The sequence below is a fragment of the Athene noctua genome, chromosome 15 (assembly GCF_965140245.1).
Source record: "Athene noctua chromosome 15, bAthNoc1.hap1.1, whole genome shotgun sequence".
Lineage (NCBI taxonomy): Eukaryota > Metazoa > Chordata > Aves > Strigiformes > Strigidae > Athene > Athene noctua.
The window spans coordinates 10967625-10981189 of record NC_134051.1 but is presented as its reverse complement, the minus strand read 5'-3'; the positions used below and the strand labels follow the sequence as shown (position 1 = coordinate 10981189).

The 13565-nt window shown below is 42.5% G+C and overlaps 2 protein-coding genes across 2 annotated transcripts in view; both read left to right on the top strand.

Moving 5' to 3' along the window:
* Positions 1-5712, top strand: part of LMTK2 (lemur tyrosine kinase 2) — a 44047-nt gene extending 38335 nt beyond the window's left edge. Inside the window, exons 13-14 of the mRNA XM_074919125.1 lie at positions 339-587; positions 1706-5712. Of these exons, the coding sequence (XP_074775226.1) occupies positions 339-587; positions 1706-1734 (278 nt within the window). The 3' untranslated portion in view covers positions 1735-5712. The remainder of the gene's footprint in view (positions 1-338; positions 588-1705) is intronic.
* A 1949-nt stretch (positions 5713-7661) lies between these two features.
* On the top strand, positions 7662-11468 carry BHLHA15 (basic helix-loop-helix family member a15). Its single transcript, XM_074919426.1, has 2 exons — positions 7662-7901; positions 10105-11468. The coding sequence occupies exon 2, from the start codon at positions 10123-10125 to the stop codon at positions 10621-10623; it is 501 nt and encodes a 166-aa protein (XP_074775527.1). The 5' UTR covers positions 7662-7901; positions 10105-10122; the 3' UTR covers positions 10624-11468.
* Positions 11469-13565: the final 2097 nt, after the last annotated feature.

Sequence of the window (13565 nt, the reverse complement as noted above, 5' to 3'; positions counted from 1 at the left end):
TAGTCTTTAATGAAATGTTATTTAAATTATATGTGATTTGTGAATTCACTCTACCATACTGGCTTCAGTTTCGCATCCTAAGCATACACTTTGGCTAGGCTGAGATCCTAGCCTTACTGATTATCAAAGCTTGTGATGTAAATACTCCTTGTTTATATGTTGATGTGTCTGGGGTATTTTGAGAGGGAACCAAACTATGGGTGATAAACCTTTGTGACCCCCAGGACTAGAACAGAGAAGTTACAAGTTTTGTTTTGGGTTAATGCTGTCTTCGAGGGGCTTGCTTTTAAAACTGTATATGACTTTACTTTAAACTGCCTCTTTTTTCTTTCCGCAAGGTGGGGGTTTTGAATGGGATGATGACTTCTCTTCTCCAGAGCCATCTTTTATATCAAAGGCAGCTAATAGTCTTATTAGTTCTAAACCACCTCTTCAGTCATCAAAGTACTTCTCTCCACCTCCGCCTTCCCGGGCCCTCGATCAGAACTGGTCACATCCATCCCCTTATTCCAGATTCTCTATCTCTCCTGCAAACATGGCAAGCTTTTCTCTCACACATCTTACAGATTCAGATATAGAGCAAGGAGGTAAGTAAGTTATAATAATTATTTTTAAACTACAAATTAAGAACTTTATGCAAAGATACGTCACAGATATGACAAATCTTACTCTATTTTAAATAATTTAGAAGTGCATTTTTAACACTATGAAATTTGTGCATGGTCTTGTATTTCAGTTAAGACATAGCTTTCCATTTAGAATGAGATTATTTACATCCAAGTTGCTACAAATTTGTGGTTGAATATCTATGGAACACTTACAGGACAAGCTCACAATCTTTCTGTTCAAAAACCTAGTGCTGTATTTGTCTAAATGACATCTTTGCAGTCCTTAAGCACTTCTGTATAGCTGCCACACTATGGCAGTTGAATAATTCTCATTATTGCACTGTCAAAAGTCACAATTTTATTTTCGTTGCACAGGATGAGGATGCTAGGAATATAATGCTTCTGCCATTGTTTTTTAAGCTTATTTTACAGTTTGATTTCTTTTCATATTGCTTTTTAGAAAGTACTTTCTTGACATTCAAGAATTGCAGCATGTTTTCTAGAGCTGTGAGTAGGATAGTTCCTGTTAGAGCCAAACAATCTGTTCATAGCATTACTGAGTACTAGCAGTATTTATTAACAGAAGCTTTCTTGTCTAACAAAAAGCTTTTTTAAACTTTGATACATTTTTGAGAATTAAGAGAAGTAAAAATAAGCAGGCTTGAATCAGTTCAGCATATTATTAATCTTGATAAAATGTTGCATTATTAAAAATAGATTTTACTGGTTGCTGAGCCTTGCTAATGGTTAATGTCTATACATACGTAATCAGTGTTATAGAGAGTTGTATTGTTCTTGTATTGTGCTTATTGATTAGATAATGTTTGCTGCTTAGTAACTTACAGATAAGAGAGATTATTTTGGAGATTGTACGTTGCCTTATGTGTCCTAAGAAGTGACATTGAACTGTGCGATTTAAGCAGATGTCTGTGTATAAATGTACCAAATGTTTACAGTAGGTGAAAGCTGTAGGGAAAGATTAACCCAAACTTGGAAGTGTGAAACAGCAGAATGCCAAGTTCTAGGAAGTCTTGCACAGAAGTGAGAGTTGTGCTGAAGAATCTCACTGTACCTTTTGACCTTTTCTCTACTAATAGGAAGCAGTGAAGATGGAGAAAAAGATTAAATGAATTAAAACTTCTTCGGACTACATGTATGAAACACACAGACTTTGTGTCAGAAACTTCTTTACCTAAACTCTGGATCCTCCTGGAGTAACACAGGTAATCAAGAAGTACTAGGAAATGAAAGTAAACACTGAAAGCAATGTTAAATCAGGACATTAATTTGAATGTGTATTTAACTTTGTAATGTATTTTTAAATCAGTGCAATTTTGCTTTTCATTGAAAGATGATTCTGCCGCTGTTTTCAAGTACTTGAAGTATTTTTCAGATAACTTAAGACACAAGTAAAGCAATTACACTACAGTCTGGTTTATGTATGAGATTGTATAATATTCTTTTTATATTTTTCCATGTAGTTCATTATCTATTTGAACATACACCTGTTGTAGAATTGTGTATAACTGTCCTGTGCAACAGGTGGCTGTGTTGCTGAAACTGTATGAATGATAGTTGATCAGTAGTGAGCCATATTTATTCAAAAAGATATCACTACATATTACTTTGCTTATTACAATTGCACTATGGATTACTCTTCCTTTTCTTTCCTGATGATGTACAGAATCAAAATCTTAAATCTTTCAAGAAAAATAAGACAAGTTGAATTGGCCCAGTTATCCAGTTTAATTTGTCCTTTTTGTAGCCTTTGCTATGCACGGTACTTGTAAAACATACATAACTTCTGAGTGTTATGTTAGACTTGCTGAAATCTTATATTCAGTACCATTTCTAAATTATAATGGTTATAGGTTGATTGTTAGTGTTCATGTTTTATAGGAAACTGGAAAAGAATGTGATATACTCTGGAATTTTTAGATGAAAGAGATAATGTCTCATTTCCTGAATATGATCCTACTGACTGCTTAAACTGTAATAGCATCTGACTATATCATAATTAAGGGCCTTCCAGTTTTTACTACAATTTCTGCCTTGGAGAGAGAAGAGGAAAAATTGGCTGTACAAAATCGTGGAATTTATGAATCTTATAGAAAGACTAATTTCAATAGACTGGATTTGGGCGCACTTGGCCCTTAAGTTGTACATTCTGTGAATTTTGAAGCTCACTCTTCTGCTGACTGCAGATTGGGGCTGCCATTCAGAGGCCTGTGGTAAATCTACCTCTCAGTGATGTCATGACAATTAAGAATTAGATTAATGGTTAATGCCCAATTTTGCACCCTTTATAAGGCCAGACATATTTTAAGATGTCTGCAAGGCTCCATGGTATGTCCTGAAATGCATACTGACCAAAAGATGCAGTATAATATAAAGTTTACTCTGAAGCTGACTGTAGGGAAGGGAATATATCGTGAGTGGTTTTAACCTTCATATTCTACCATGCATTTGTGCTAGTAATCCTTTAAACTGCTTGGGGGGAAAAAAAAAAAAAAAAAATCCTTAATTATTACTCCAAAGTGAGTTCAGCTGAGAAGCAAATCCCTGACCTCTTGGAATGCCTTATGCAGCTGTGGATGTGTAGGAAATACTGATAGGAGCAGTTAACCTGGCTTTGTATTTCAGGACACTAAAATACTAAGTACTCTGTTTTAGTGGCTCTTTTGGCAGTGCTTCAGTATAATGGTGGTCCAGGTGCTCTGTGTTCAGATCCAGTCACCAGAGAATTTTCATCACGTGAAGTATGGGAGGACTAGATATTTTCAGATGTGTAAAGTTTTTGGTTTTGTATACCTCTATATACGTTTTGATTTTAAGTATATTTTAAAATGACAGGAGTATGTTAATTGCTGCTTTTTCCAGCATTGTTTAGCCCTTAACCAGAATGGTTTCCATACCGATCAAAAGGGAATGTGATTTAGTTATAATGTTATTTAAAGTTGCCAATGTATTGTTGGGATAACTTTTTCTGATGAGGCACTCAGGTTCAGACTTAAATCAGAACTGTTCTTCAGTATAAGTGAGGAACTGAGTATTTCATGGACTTCTCCCAAAACATGGTTTAAGAGGCAAAGCCAAGTAGTTCTTAGGCTTACAGTATATACTGTAGAGCGTTTAAGGAAGCTGTGTGCCGCTACTCAGTATTTTAAAATATAGTTAATAGACCTTATACAAATTATTGCTTAGAAATTCCATAATTCCCACACTAAACTCCTTGATATGGCTAGATTTAAGGCATCTCATCTGTCTTCTGTGATTCTCACCATAGTAAGAATGAAACTCCATAATGGTCTGCGAGGAATGTGTGGGCTTATCTGCCTTGTGTGGTGAAAAATCCATCAGACCTGGAGTTCAGCCTTAGCTTTCAATCATTTGACTTTAAAATATAGTCCAAGGTTAAACAGAAGTTTATACTCCAGAATGTTACAAATTGGTTGTGCATTTTCTTTCTTGTAATTCTGGAAAATCAGATGTTCATCTTGCACATCAGGAATTCCATTTGCTTGATGGAAGTCTAAGATTATTTTCTATTCTTTACCTGGGTTTAAAGAAAATCTTACATAGGAAGTGAAAGTTTACTCCTTTGTCCAAATGGAGTGATTGCTAATGAATTGCCAAAGGAGCACTTTTTTCCAAAACAATCAGGGATGTGGATGATATTAAGTAAGGTAATGTCCTTTTTAGCTGTACAATGAAGAGAAAGAAATATTTAAAGTTGACGAACCTCAATTAAACATGAATTTTAATTTCAGTAATCCAGTAGGCTGGATTGCAATAATACAAAAGGTCTTTTTGGAAAAATTTATAGTTAAAAATCTGATCAACTACTAGCAATATTTGAATATCTGCTTAGCAGTCAGTGGCACAATGAAAATGAATCAGTAATTCCAACATGTTACATTATAATAAGGGGATTTGTTAGAAATCAGTCATTAAACTATATGTAATTTCTTGCACTAGCTACATGAGCATGGTTTTGTTTTAGAAATACATGTATCTATTTTCAATGGTTTATTATGAGGACTGGTTACATTTTAATTCCTTCTCTAGTAGAATACCTTGATTATTTGAATAATGAAGGCATTGTCTCAATTTGGCTACTAAAGTTATTTAAAAGATCTGATTTCTCCCACCTGAGGAAGCTTGTTTAAAAATGAGGATCTGTAGTGAGAAGCCAACAGAGCAAGAAGAGTGTCCAGTTTTAATGGGAACACCTGTACTCTCCCAAATCCCCAAGCTGCAGATATGTTGTGTGTATAACTGCATTTATGGAAACTGCCATTTTCATGGAAATGAACAGATTAAACATTTTTTCATATCCTTATTGATGCACTAATGAAAGCCATTTAAGCCTCATTCTTTTTATCAGTATTTTTAGCAGATTTTTATGTAGTACTCAATCTTTTTCATGAGGAGGCTCGTTGGTAGAAAGACTTTTTTTTATGATTAAGCACTATGCTAAAATGTCAGCATTGTCAGGTGTTAGTGACATGGCTATTTTTGTTGGAGTTGGTGAAAGGTGGAATCCAAGTATATTAGCCTTATAAGAAATAGCCTTAAATAAGAATGGAGTGTACAAAATTACTTCAGCTTTAAGTCATACAGAAATATCATTGTATGTTAATGGTTTTGGTACAAGACTGGAAAAAATCTAGAGGAGAGTCAAACATCATATAAACTTATTGAAAATAAGTATTTGTAATACCAGCAGCCTGTTTTTCAGAAACTTGAATATGACTTACAGTTAGTTTTGTTTATGAAATTGTTTGAACTTGCACAGATGTAGGTGTAACTTAAATGATAAATGGTACTGATGTGTGTGTGTATATATAATGTTTAATTCTATTTGTAAATGAGAAACTATGTAACAAAATCATAGGTATGAGGTTTTCCTATTGTAATTTAATACAGGTATGAGGTTTATGGCAATATATCATAGTTAATGAAATTTCAGGTCAAAATGTCTTTAAATTGTGTACATTTTTAAATTGTAATTTCTACTGTATATTGATTATCATGCATAGTGTGATTCAAGAAACTGCTTGTAATTTAAAAATATTTAATATTAAAAATAAAATACAGTTATATATTTATAATCTCCTTGTCTGTTTGTTCATTCTTAAACAGATGCCAGCAATGGATCAGGTCCACAGTATATTTCTACTGTAAGATATATTTGTTAGTGTCCAGAGGTTGAGAAAGTACCAAAAGCTCAAAGCTACAGTCCTAGCAGATAAGTCTACACTAAATAGTGTAGTCACCTTTAATTTTTTCTAGTGTCATTCTTGTATGAACTTCAGGTAATGTGTGCACACAGTCAAAAGAGAAGCAATACTTGAAATACAGTGTAATTCTAAAACCTGAGTATTGCTTTTAATCTGAGAATTAAGCATCTGTAGGAAGAATGGATTTTTCAAAATTTGTGAGTACCCTCTAGAAAACAGGTTAATTTTCTTAGTATTCACTGAATTTGTTTCTAGAACATGATTTTCTTGTCTGATTTTTTTTGTGGTGGGTTGGTTTGGGTTTTTTTTTAATCTAAGTGCATGTGCTGAATGGACCTAAGATCACCAGGTAAATGTTTTGGTAGCTTCTTTCACATGAGATTAAGACTATTTCCTCCTGGACACAGGCAGGAGGAGAGTGCTGGTTTTTCCTCTTAACTTGTTAACCATTAAGGTGTTGATGACACATGGCAGCAATGTCAGTAGTTCATGGCAGCTGTTGTGGAAGTACCCACATCATATTGCAGTTTTTCTGAGTCCTGGCAGCTGTTCAGACCTGGGAATGAGAAACTGGTATCAAGATGACTTAACTTCATTAGGTAAAATGTAACTACTGGGCTGAAACTTGACCAAGACTCTGGTCGTTATTGAGAACAGGTTTAAAAGATCTCATGCACTAAATTGGTCATCTTATATAAAACCTATTATCAAAGAATTTGAGTGCTTGCAATCTTCTTCAGCAGCCTTCTTGCAAGGGATCAGGTCCTTTGTCTGTGGGCCTTCTTTCCACAGATGGAATGATACCTTGCACAGCCCTTGGTATTACCGTAAATTTGGTCTCAAAAGAACTCCCTCAGACTTAGTTCAAAGTTTTAGAAGGCTGGCATGCTTCATTGCTGGGTGCACAGGGGATCATTCTACCTAATGTGCACACTGAAACACAAAGACAGTACAAGAAATGAATATTGCTGTAACTTCTGAGAAGTACCTGCTTATTTCCAGGGAAACTAGTGCATATGTTAATACATTGCTCAGGTGTACTAAAATTTGGGGAAGGGTCTCTGAGGGCATTCCATGGGGGTTTTTGTTCGTCCCTAAGTGGCTGCTGAAGAGGTGTCTCCTAGTGTCCTTTCCATAAACTCTGAGTCTTTGTTTCATCTAAGGTCTCAACTTGGCTTACTGCTTTGTCTGTAAAGTTTCTCAGCTTTCTGATCTTTGACTCCCACAGGCGTCCGCTGGTTTCTCTGCCCTCCCCAGGATGTACCATCACAGTTGCAAAAATTCCGTCCTTGTCTGAGGCCCCTTAGAGCAATTAGCAGCAACTGCTTGCAGGCATCCTTGGCAGAGCAGAGTTGAGCCAGGCTTTATCCTCCTCCACCCGAGGACACTCCACCCGCTGGACTCACGCCTCCTGTAGTGCCCTTGACCAGCCTGGTGTAGCGTCCCGCAGCCCGGTGCCAGCGCCTCCATACTCGCAGTGCCGCAGTGCCGGCTGGCAGCGCTGACACCCCCCCGCCATTTTGTGGTCACCGAGAGCCCCGTGACCATCCAGAGCCCCGGAGCCTCGTGCTGGCTGCTGCGCCCTCCCGGGGGGTGACGGGGTAGTGGCAGTCCCGGCTGTCCCGGGCTCCCGCCGGGCTCCTGGGCCCGGCCCCGGCGCTTCGCCCCGATGTGCCGGTGCGGGGGTGCCCCTCCCGCCGCTCCCCGCCGGGGGCCGCGGGCTGAGGCGCGGAGCTCGCGCCCGGGCCCGCCCCCGCCGCTAAAGCGACGTGTCGCGGCGGGCGCGCGGCAGCGGGGCGGCCCTCCGCCTGGTGGCGGGGCTGCGGGCTCCTGGCCGCGCTGCCCCGCTTGGTCTCCGGGGCTGCCCTCGGCCTGAGGCGGGTCCTGGTTCCCTCGCGGGCTGCCGCTGACAGACCCTGCCTCGACCCAGGGGACGAGCAGCGCCCCTGCTGCCCCCGCTGACCCTCCTGCTGCTCCTCCTGGCTTCCCTCAGGTCCCCGCTGTGTCGCCCCTCAGGCCCTAGGCACCTTCTCGGCAGCTGGTGGCGGCGGTAAGTCACAGAGGACGGACACCAGCCCCGATGGATGGCTGCAGAGGGTGAAGAATTGGGTTTTATTTGGCTGCTCTCGCTTTGGTTTCTCTTGGCCACGCCAGTCTGTCATGCCTGATGCCCGCTCCATCTCCACTTCTTCCTTGCCTGCCCATGCCACCGCCCTGGGGGTCGCGGCAGCCTGGCTGTGGCTCCGTCAGGCAGTTTCTCGGGGTCACAGCAGTGTGTGGCTGTCAGAAAGTGAACCTTGGCCAGCTAAGCACCCTCTTACCCCATGTGATCCCACTTGCTTTCCCCCAGCCTGAAGTTTCAAATACTACTTTGCTCCCACAGTTTGCTGAAGCTTCCTTTCTCTTGGATTTTCTTCCAGCTTTCTCTGCTGGCTGCCTCCACGAACCTCCTCTTCACCAAGTTCCGCAGGCTGTTCTACTTTCAGATAGCAGCTGCTTACTTTTGTGCTCTCCCCAGCAGTGCTTTTTGCACGGGAGGGAGGAGGTTGACTGGTCTCCTATATGTCCACCTTTACTTTTCTGTCCTGCAGTTACGTCTTTTCTGTCAAGTGAGTTACAGTTCAGAACAAACCCAATGCTTGGATTTATTCCTATTTTCTTGCTTAAGATACCTGTGTGTGTCTAGCATTTCTTCTAGGCTCCCACAACACAAGCTCTTTGGAGCTGTCTTTCTCTTAGCATTTGTCCCTGGGTGTTACCCTAACCAAACTGCTTTGTGAATTCCTGTCCCTTCTGGCAAAGTTGCCTTTCTGGTAGCAAGGAACCTGGGGATGTCCAGGATGCCCTCACAAGGCAGAGAAGTGAGTCATGGTGAATGCTGAGCAGCTGAAGATGTCTCTAAAGAAACGAGAGAGGAAGTGATATTTACGGCAGCATGCCCAGGAATTGCTCACCACCTGCTCCAGCTAAGGTTAACGTCCTATGCTAGCACAGTCCAACACCTGTGGCTAGGGTTTGTTTTTAATTGGCTCACCAACTGCTCATATGTAATACTATCAGCATAAAAAGATATTTTTTCTTAAGATCAAACCTTTCTGTAACTAGATGAACTAGAAGAAAGTGGAAGGAAGCATTTTGAGAATGGAGTCTCAGTAACATTGATCATTGGTGATAGAGGCAGGGTTGCTGTGAGGCTGCTGTCTTCAGATGTAGTGTTGGCACAGAATCTGGGCTGAGGCAGGGTAAAATTTCAATGCTCTCATCTGCCTTGCTAACATGTGAGGAAGGAATATTGCTGTGTCTTTTTGGATAACCTGGAGAATAAATACTGCTGCTGTTGAACAACTGGGGCAGAAACTCCAATTAAGCCCCACTGTTACATGGTTGTTGTTAGAAGACGAAAGCGCTTTTTTTTGTGTGTGTAGTGGGGACTAGCTCAGAATGCAGAAATGCTGTGGGTGAAAACACGTTGCTAGCTAGGGGTTTGAGCTTCTATATGAGTTAGTGTGTCATGGTTCCCTCTAGTGGACTGCTCATAAATACAGTGGAAACCTATTTCTACAGAGAGCAATTACAAGGGAGTTCAAGGAGAAATTACTTTGAGGAAGAGCCTGAGGGTTCTGTCTAATACCCCACACATAAACCTGCATATGTGCAGTGAGGTGGCGTATGTTTTTTATTATAACTTGTGATAACTAGAACTGAGAGAAAACAGAAGCGTGTGAGATCAAAAAACAGCTGCAATGCGTTACCGAGCCTAACTGAACATTGTACTCCTGGTATTTTTTGAGTTATGGTTCACTTTTCGCACAGGAAGGACGGGATCAGCTTGGAGGCCATTTTCTCTTATGTGCAGTGAGAGAAATGCCTCTACTTGGAGGCCTACTTACAAGAAAGTAGAGAGGTGTCTTGTTTTTTCCTTTGACTTACCGTATGTGAGGACACTAGTAGGTGATTCACGGAATCTTTTTTTCAATTGTTCCATTCACTTTGCCTCTGCTCCTTCTGCAACATCTTCCTTCCTGCTGAAGGAGGATCTCTTGTTCTATAAAAAAAGGATTTTCTCCTCTGTTCATCTGTACGGGTCACTTTGACTAATAACATTCCCAACTTGTAAAGCAAACCACTGAATTGAGAGCCAGTGATGGTTTTCCAGTAGTGAACAAGTAATAAACTTACCAAATCTGCATCAGATCATTTGTTCAGCATGGAACTGTGCAACAGTTAAAGATATTGGTGTCATGTTTTTACAGCACATGGATAATTAAAACATGAAGACTAAAACCAAACGAAAGAAGCAAAGGCATACTGCTGACAAAGAAGCATTTTCTGAGGAGCCAGCAATGAGAAAGAAAGAACTGGTGAAATGTTTGCGTCACAAGGAAAGGAGGAATGGGGGAAACAAGGAGAGCAGCAAGGTCACCCCAGCCAGAGCCAAGCATCCTTGGAGCAATAAGGACAGGCATTTGAGGAGACTGGAAAGCAATGAGCGGGAGAGGCAGAGAATGCACAAGCTCAACAACGCGTTCCAGGCATTGCGGGAGGTGATCCCTCATGTGAGAGCAGAGAATAAACTTTCCAAAATAGAGACTCTCACACTAGCCAAAAATTACATTAAATCCTTGACCTCCATTATACTCAATATGTCCAACGGACACTTTCCAGCAGCAGAAGGGATGGGGGGAGCCTGGGGGTCCAAGATGTACCAGCATTATCAACAGCAACATGGGGATGATGATCATGAGGAACATCTACAGAAGTATTCCACATAAATTTATAGCTTCAGCCAGAACACCTACAGCTAGCTACTACTGTCATTCTTTTTCCTTCTTGCCTGATAATACATGTCAGTACATAGATGTTTTAAGTGATTCTTTTTGCCTCTGGCTATCCTCTATTTTTTCTTAAAAAGACAGACAGGTGACACTCATCGTTATAGTTTTACAGCACATAAAAAAATTACCTTATATGATAAGAATTTTTCAGAGCTTAATGCATATCTTTGTGTGGTGCATCAGGGTCTGGAAACCTATCCTGTAACACTGTAGGTGACTTGAAAGTAAAGATTAGTAATTTCTGAAAATTACCCTCTCTGAAAGGGTTGTGAGTTGAGCATTTAAGGCCTATGTCACCCCAGTTCATTCAAGCTTGTTGAGAATCTTGGCTGTAGCATTGCTCACCAACCTTTCAGTGACTCTGTTATTCTCTATCCTGCTATGGAGGAAATTAAAATTGATGACAACATTTGGCTAATTTGATGAGTGAAGTGGCACGTATGGGAAATTGGCCACCAAATCTGAATATTTATCTTGAATGTTTTGGATCTGTTCTGATAGTTCTGAACCTTGCAAAGCATGACAGCTTTTAAAGTACTTGTTAATATAAACATCTACAAAGCTATTTTAGATTGTAAGCTCTCTAGAGTAAGGACGTTTTCTGGTCTATGTTTCCAGAGCATCCAGCCTCATGGAGGTTTTCTTTACTGGGTCTCTAGGTGCCATTGTAATGCAAATAATAAGGGAAAAATTACATTTTTGCCAAAACTATGATAAAAATGCTTTAGTATATTCATAAGTTAGTGATCTTAGTGATCAGTAAAAAGATCTATAGTGATAAATTATTTGCTATTGAAGCCTGTAATGTGATCAGGATTCTTTCTGGCTTAGTGCTAGGTTCTGGTATTACAAACACAATAAATGAAGCAGGAACTCTTCAAAGAAGAAAATGAGTTGCTTTTTCTTTTTTCTTTTTTTTTTTTCGATTTCCCATCTTACTGTAAAAAGTGTCACTGAGGATCACTCCTTTCTTCTTCTGAAGAACGAGCTGAGGTGCCCTCAGCTGGGCCCGTGCTGCCGATGGAGCCCCGGTGCTACCGCCCTTCCTGCCCCATCCCTGCAGTGCTACGCTGGGCGGTGGCTCTTGCTCTGTGGCGTGGATAGCAAAGGTAGACTCTGGTGTCTCATCCAGAGACAGAAATTCTTTGGATCTTGCCTCATCTTGGGCTTTTCTTAGTTCTCAAACTGTTTTCACACTGAAATAGCTGTGATTAGCCCTGGTAGTACTCAAATGTTAATGAAAGTTATCATGCGGTCTGTTCTAGATTTGACTTGCCATAACAGTGCTGTATCTTATTCATTCAACAGCTGCTCCTGTTGGTGAAGCCCTTGATGTGTTTATATGTGGTCTGATTATAATGGAAGGAATCAGTACCACCAAGGCATTTTCTTTCAGTTGTTCTACTTAGCATCTCTTCAGGTAAAAGTATGCTGAATGTTATTTAGTCATTTCTCAGTATGTAGGGCAATGCAAACAGGGCCTGAGGGGCTCGTGGTAACACCAGCCCGACCTGTAGGTGCGATGGCAGCAGGTGTAAGGGAGCAGGAGCAGCTGCCTGCAGTGGGCCTGGGCTCCACTTGGCTGTAACCCCCGGCTGGGCACAGGGCTGGGGGCACCACGCTGGCGGTGCCGGCAGCTCAGCGCTGAGGCGGGCTGGGGGCCGTGTGTGTGCACTAGAAGGATGTGGGTACCGAAGGGCGGTGCTGCGGTACCTGCAGTTTGACGTACTTTACACGTTAGCAGCAGCCCCGGGCAGGGTCGCGTAGCCGTTTCAAGTGCGGGACGTGCCCTTGCCCCGCTGGGGAGATGATCCGGCCCTCGGCGGGGACTGACCCTCGGCGGCCCCGGGCACTGTCCCGATCGCGCGGGGGCTGCCCGGGCCGTGGCGAGCGGCGGGGCCGGGAGGGACCCGGCAGGGGAAGCGTCGCCGGGAGCGGTGGGCGCTGTGGAGCGGACGAGGGGGCCGAGGGGCGGCGGCCGTGAGGCGCTTTGGCGGGTTCGTCCTCTTGCGAGAGCAGCCGGGCGGCGGCGCCGCTCCTGAGGCGGCTGGGCGGGCGGGACCGCGGTTCCCCGCTGCGGCTCCCCCGGCAGCCCCGGGCCTGCAGCCGCCGCTGGGAGGGACACAGCGGCAGGGCCCGGAGAGGCCCGGCAGCTCCGCGGGGGACAGCGCGGAGCTTGCGCTGAGGCGCTGCGGGCGGGATACCTGGCGCTGGGTCACATCCCGGGCCTCCGCCCTGCGCAGGGGCGCTGCTGCCAGGTGTGGGCTGCGCGGAGGCCCTGCCCCGCGGCGGCCTCGGACACCAGCGGAACGGCCCGCCCTGAGGTGTTCAGGGGTCGGCTGGACGCGGCTTGGAGCAGCCTGACCGTATCAGCGGTACGGGGGGTTGACTAGATGGCTTCAGCCTAAAGGCTGTGCTTCTTTGTCTCATGCGGTAAATGATGACTAAGCACTTTTAGCTAAACATCATTTTTTGTAGGAGTCTTTAAAGGCCGTTAGTTTGCTAGACCAGTGCATGATAAGGGAGATCTGAGTGTGCAGCTACTAAATCTCTTTGTGGGATAGCCATGTTTGAAGGGCTGTTTGGTTACTTCGGTAGAGGAAGCAAAGCAATGAGTTGAAAAAACTATTTGAACAGTGTAATGGATAAAGAATTGCACATCACTTTAAGAATCCATTATACTGATACTAACTGTTATAAATGGAGAGTTAAATGCTTGCGGCAATGTATTTTTGACAGGACTTCCTGCAAACAGGCATTTCAAATACTAAGCCCAAAATGGCATGTAATATTTAGCTATAAAAACAGTAGCAGAAAAGACAAGTGAAGGTTACTTGTCAACCCCCAAGGAGTAGTCAGGCACAGAACATACGCATTTT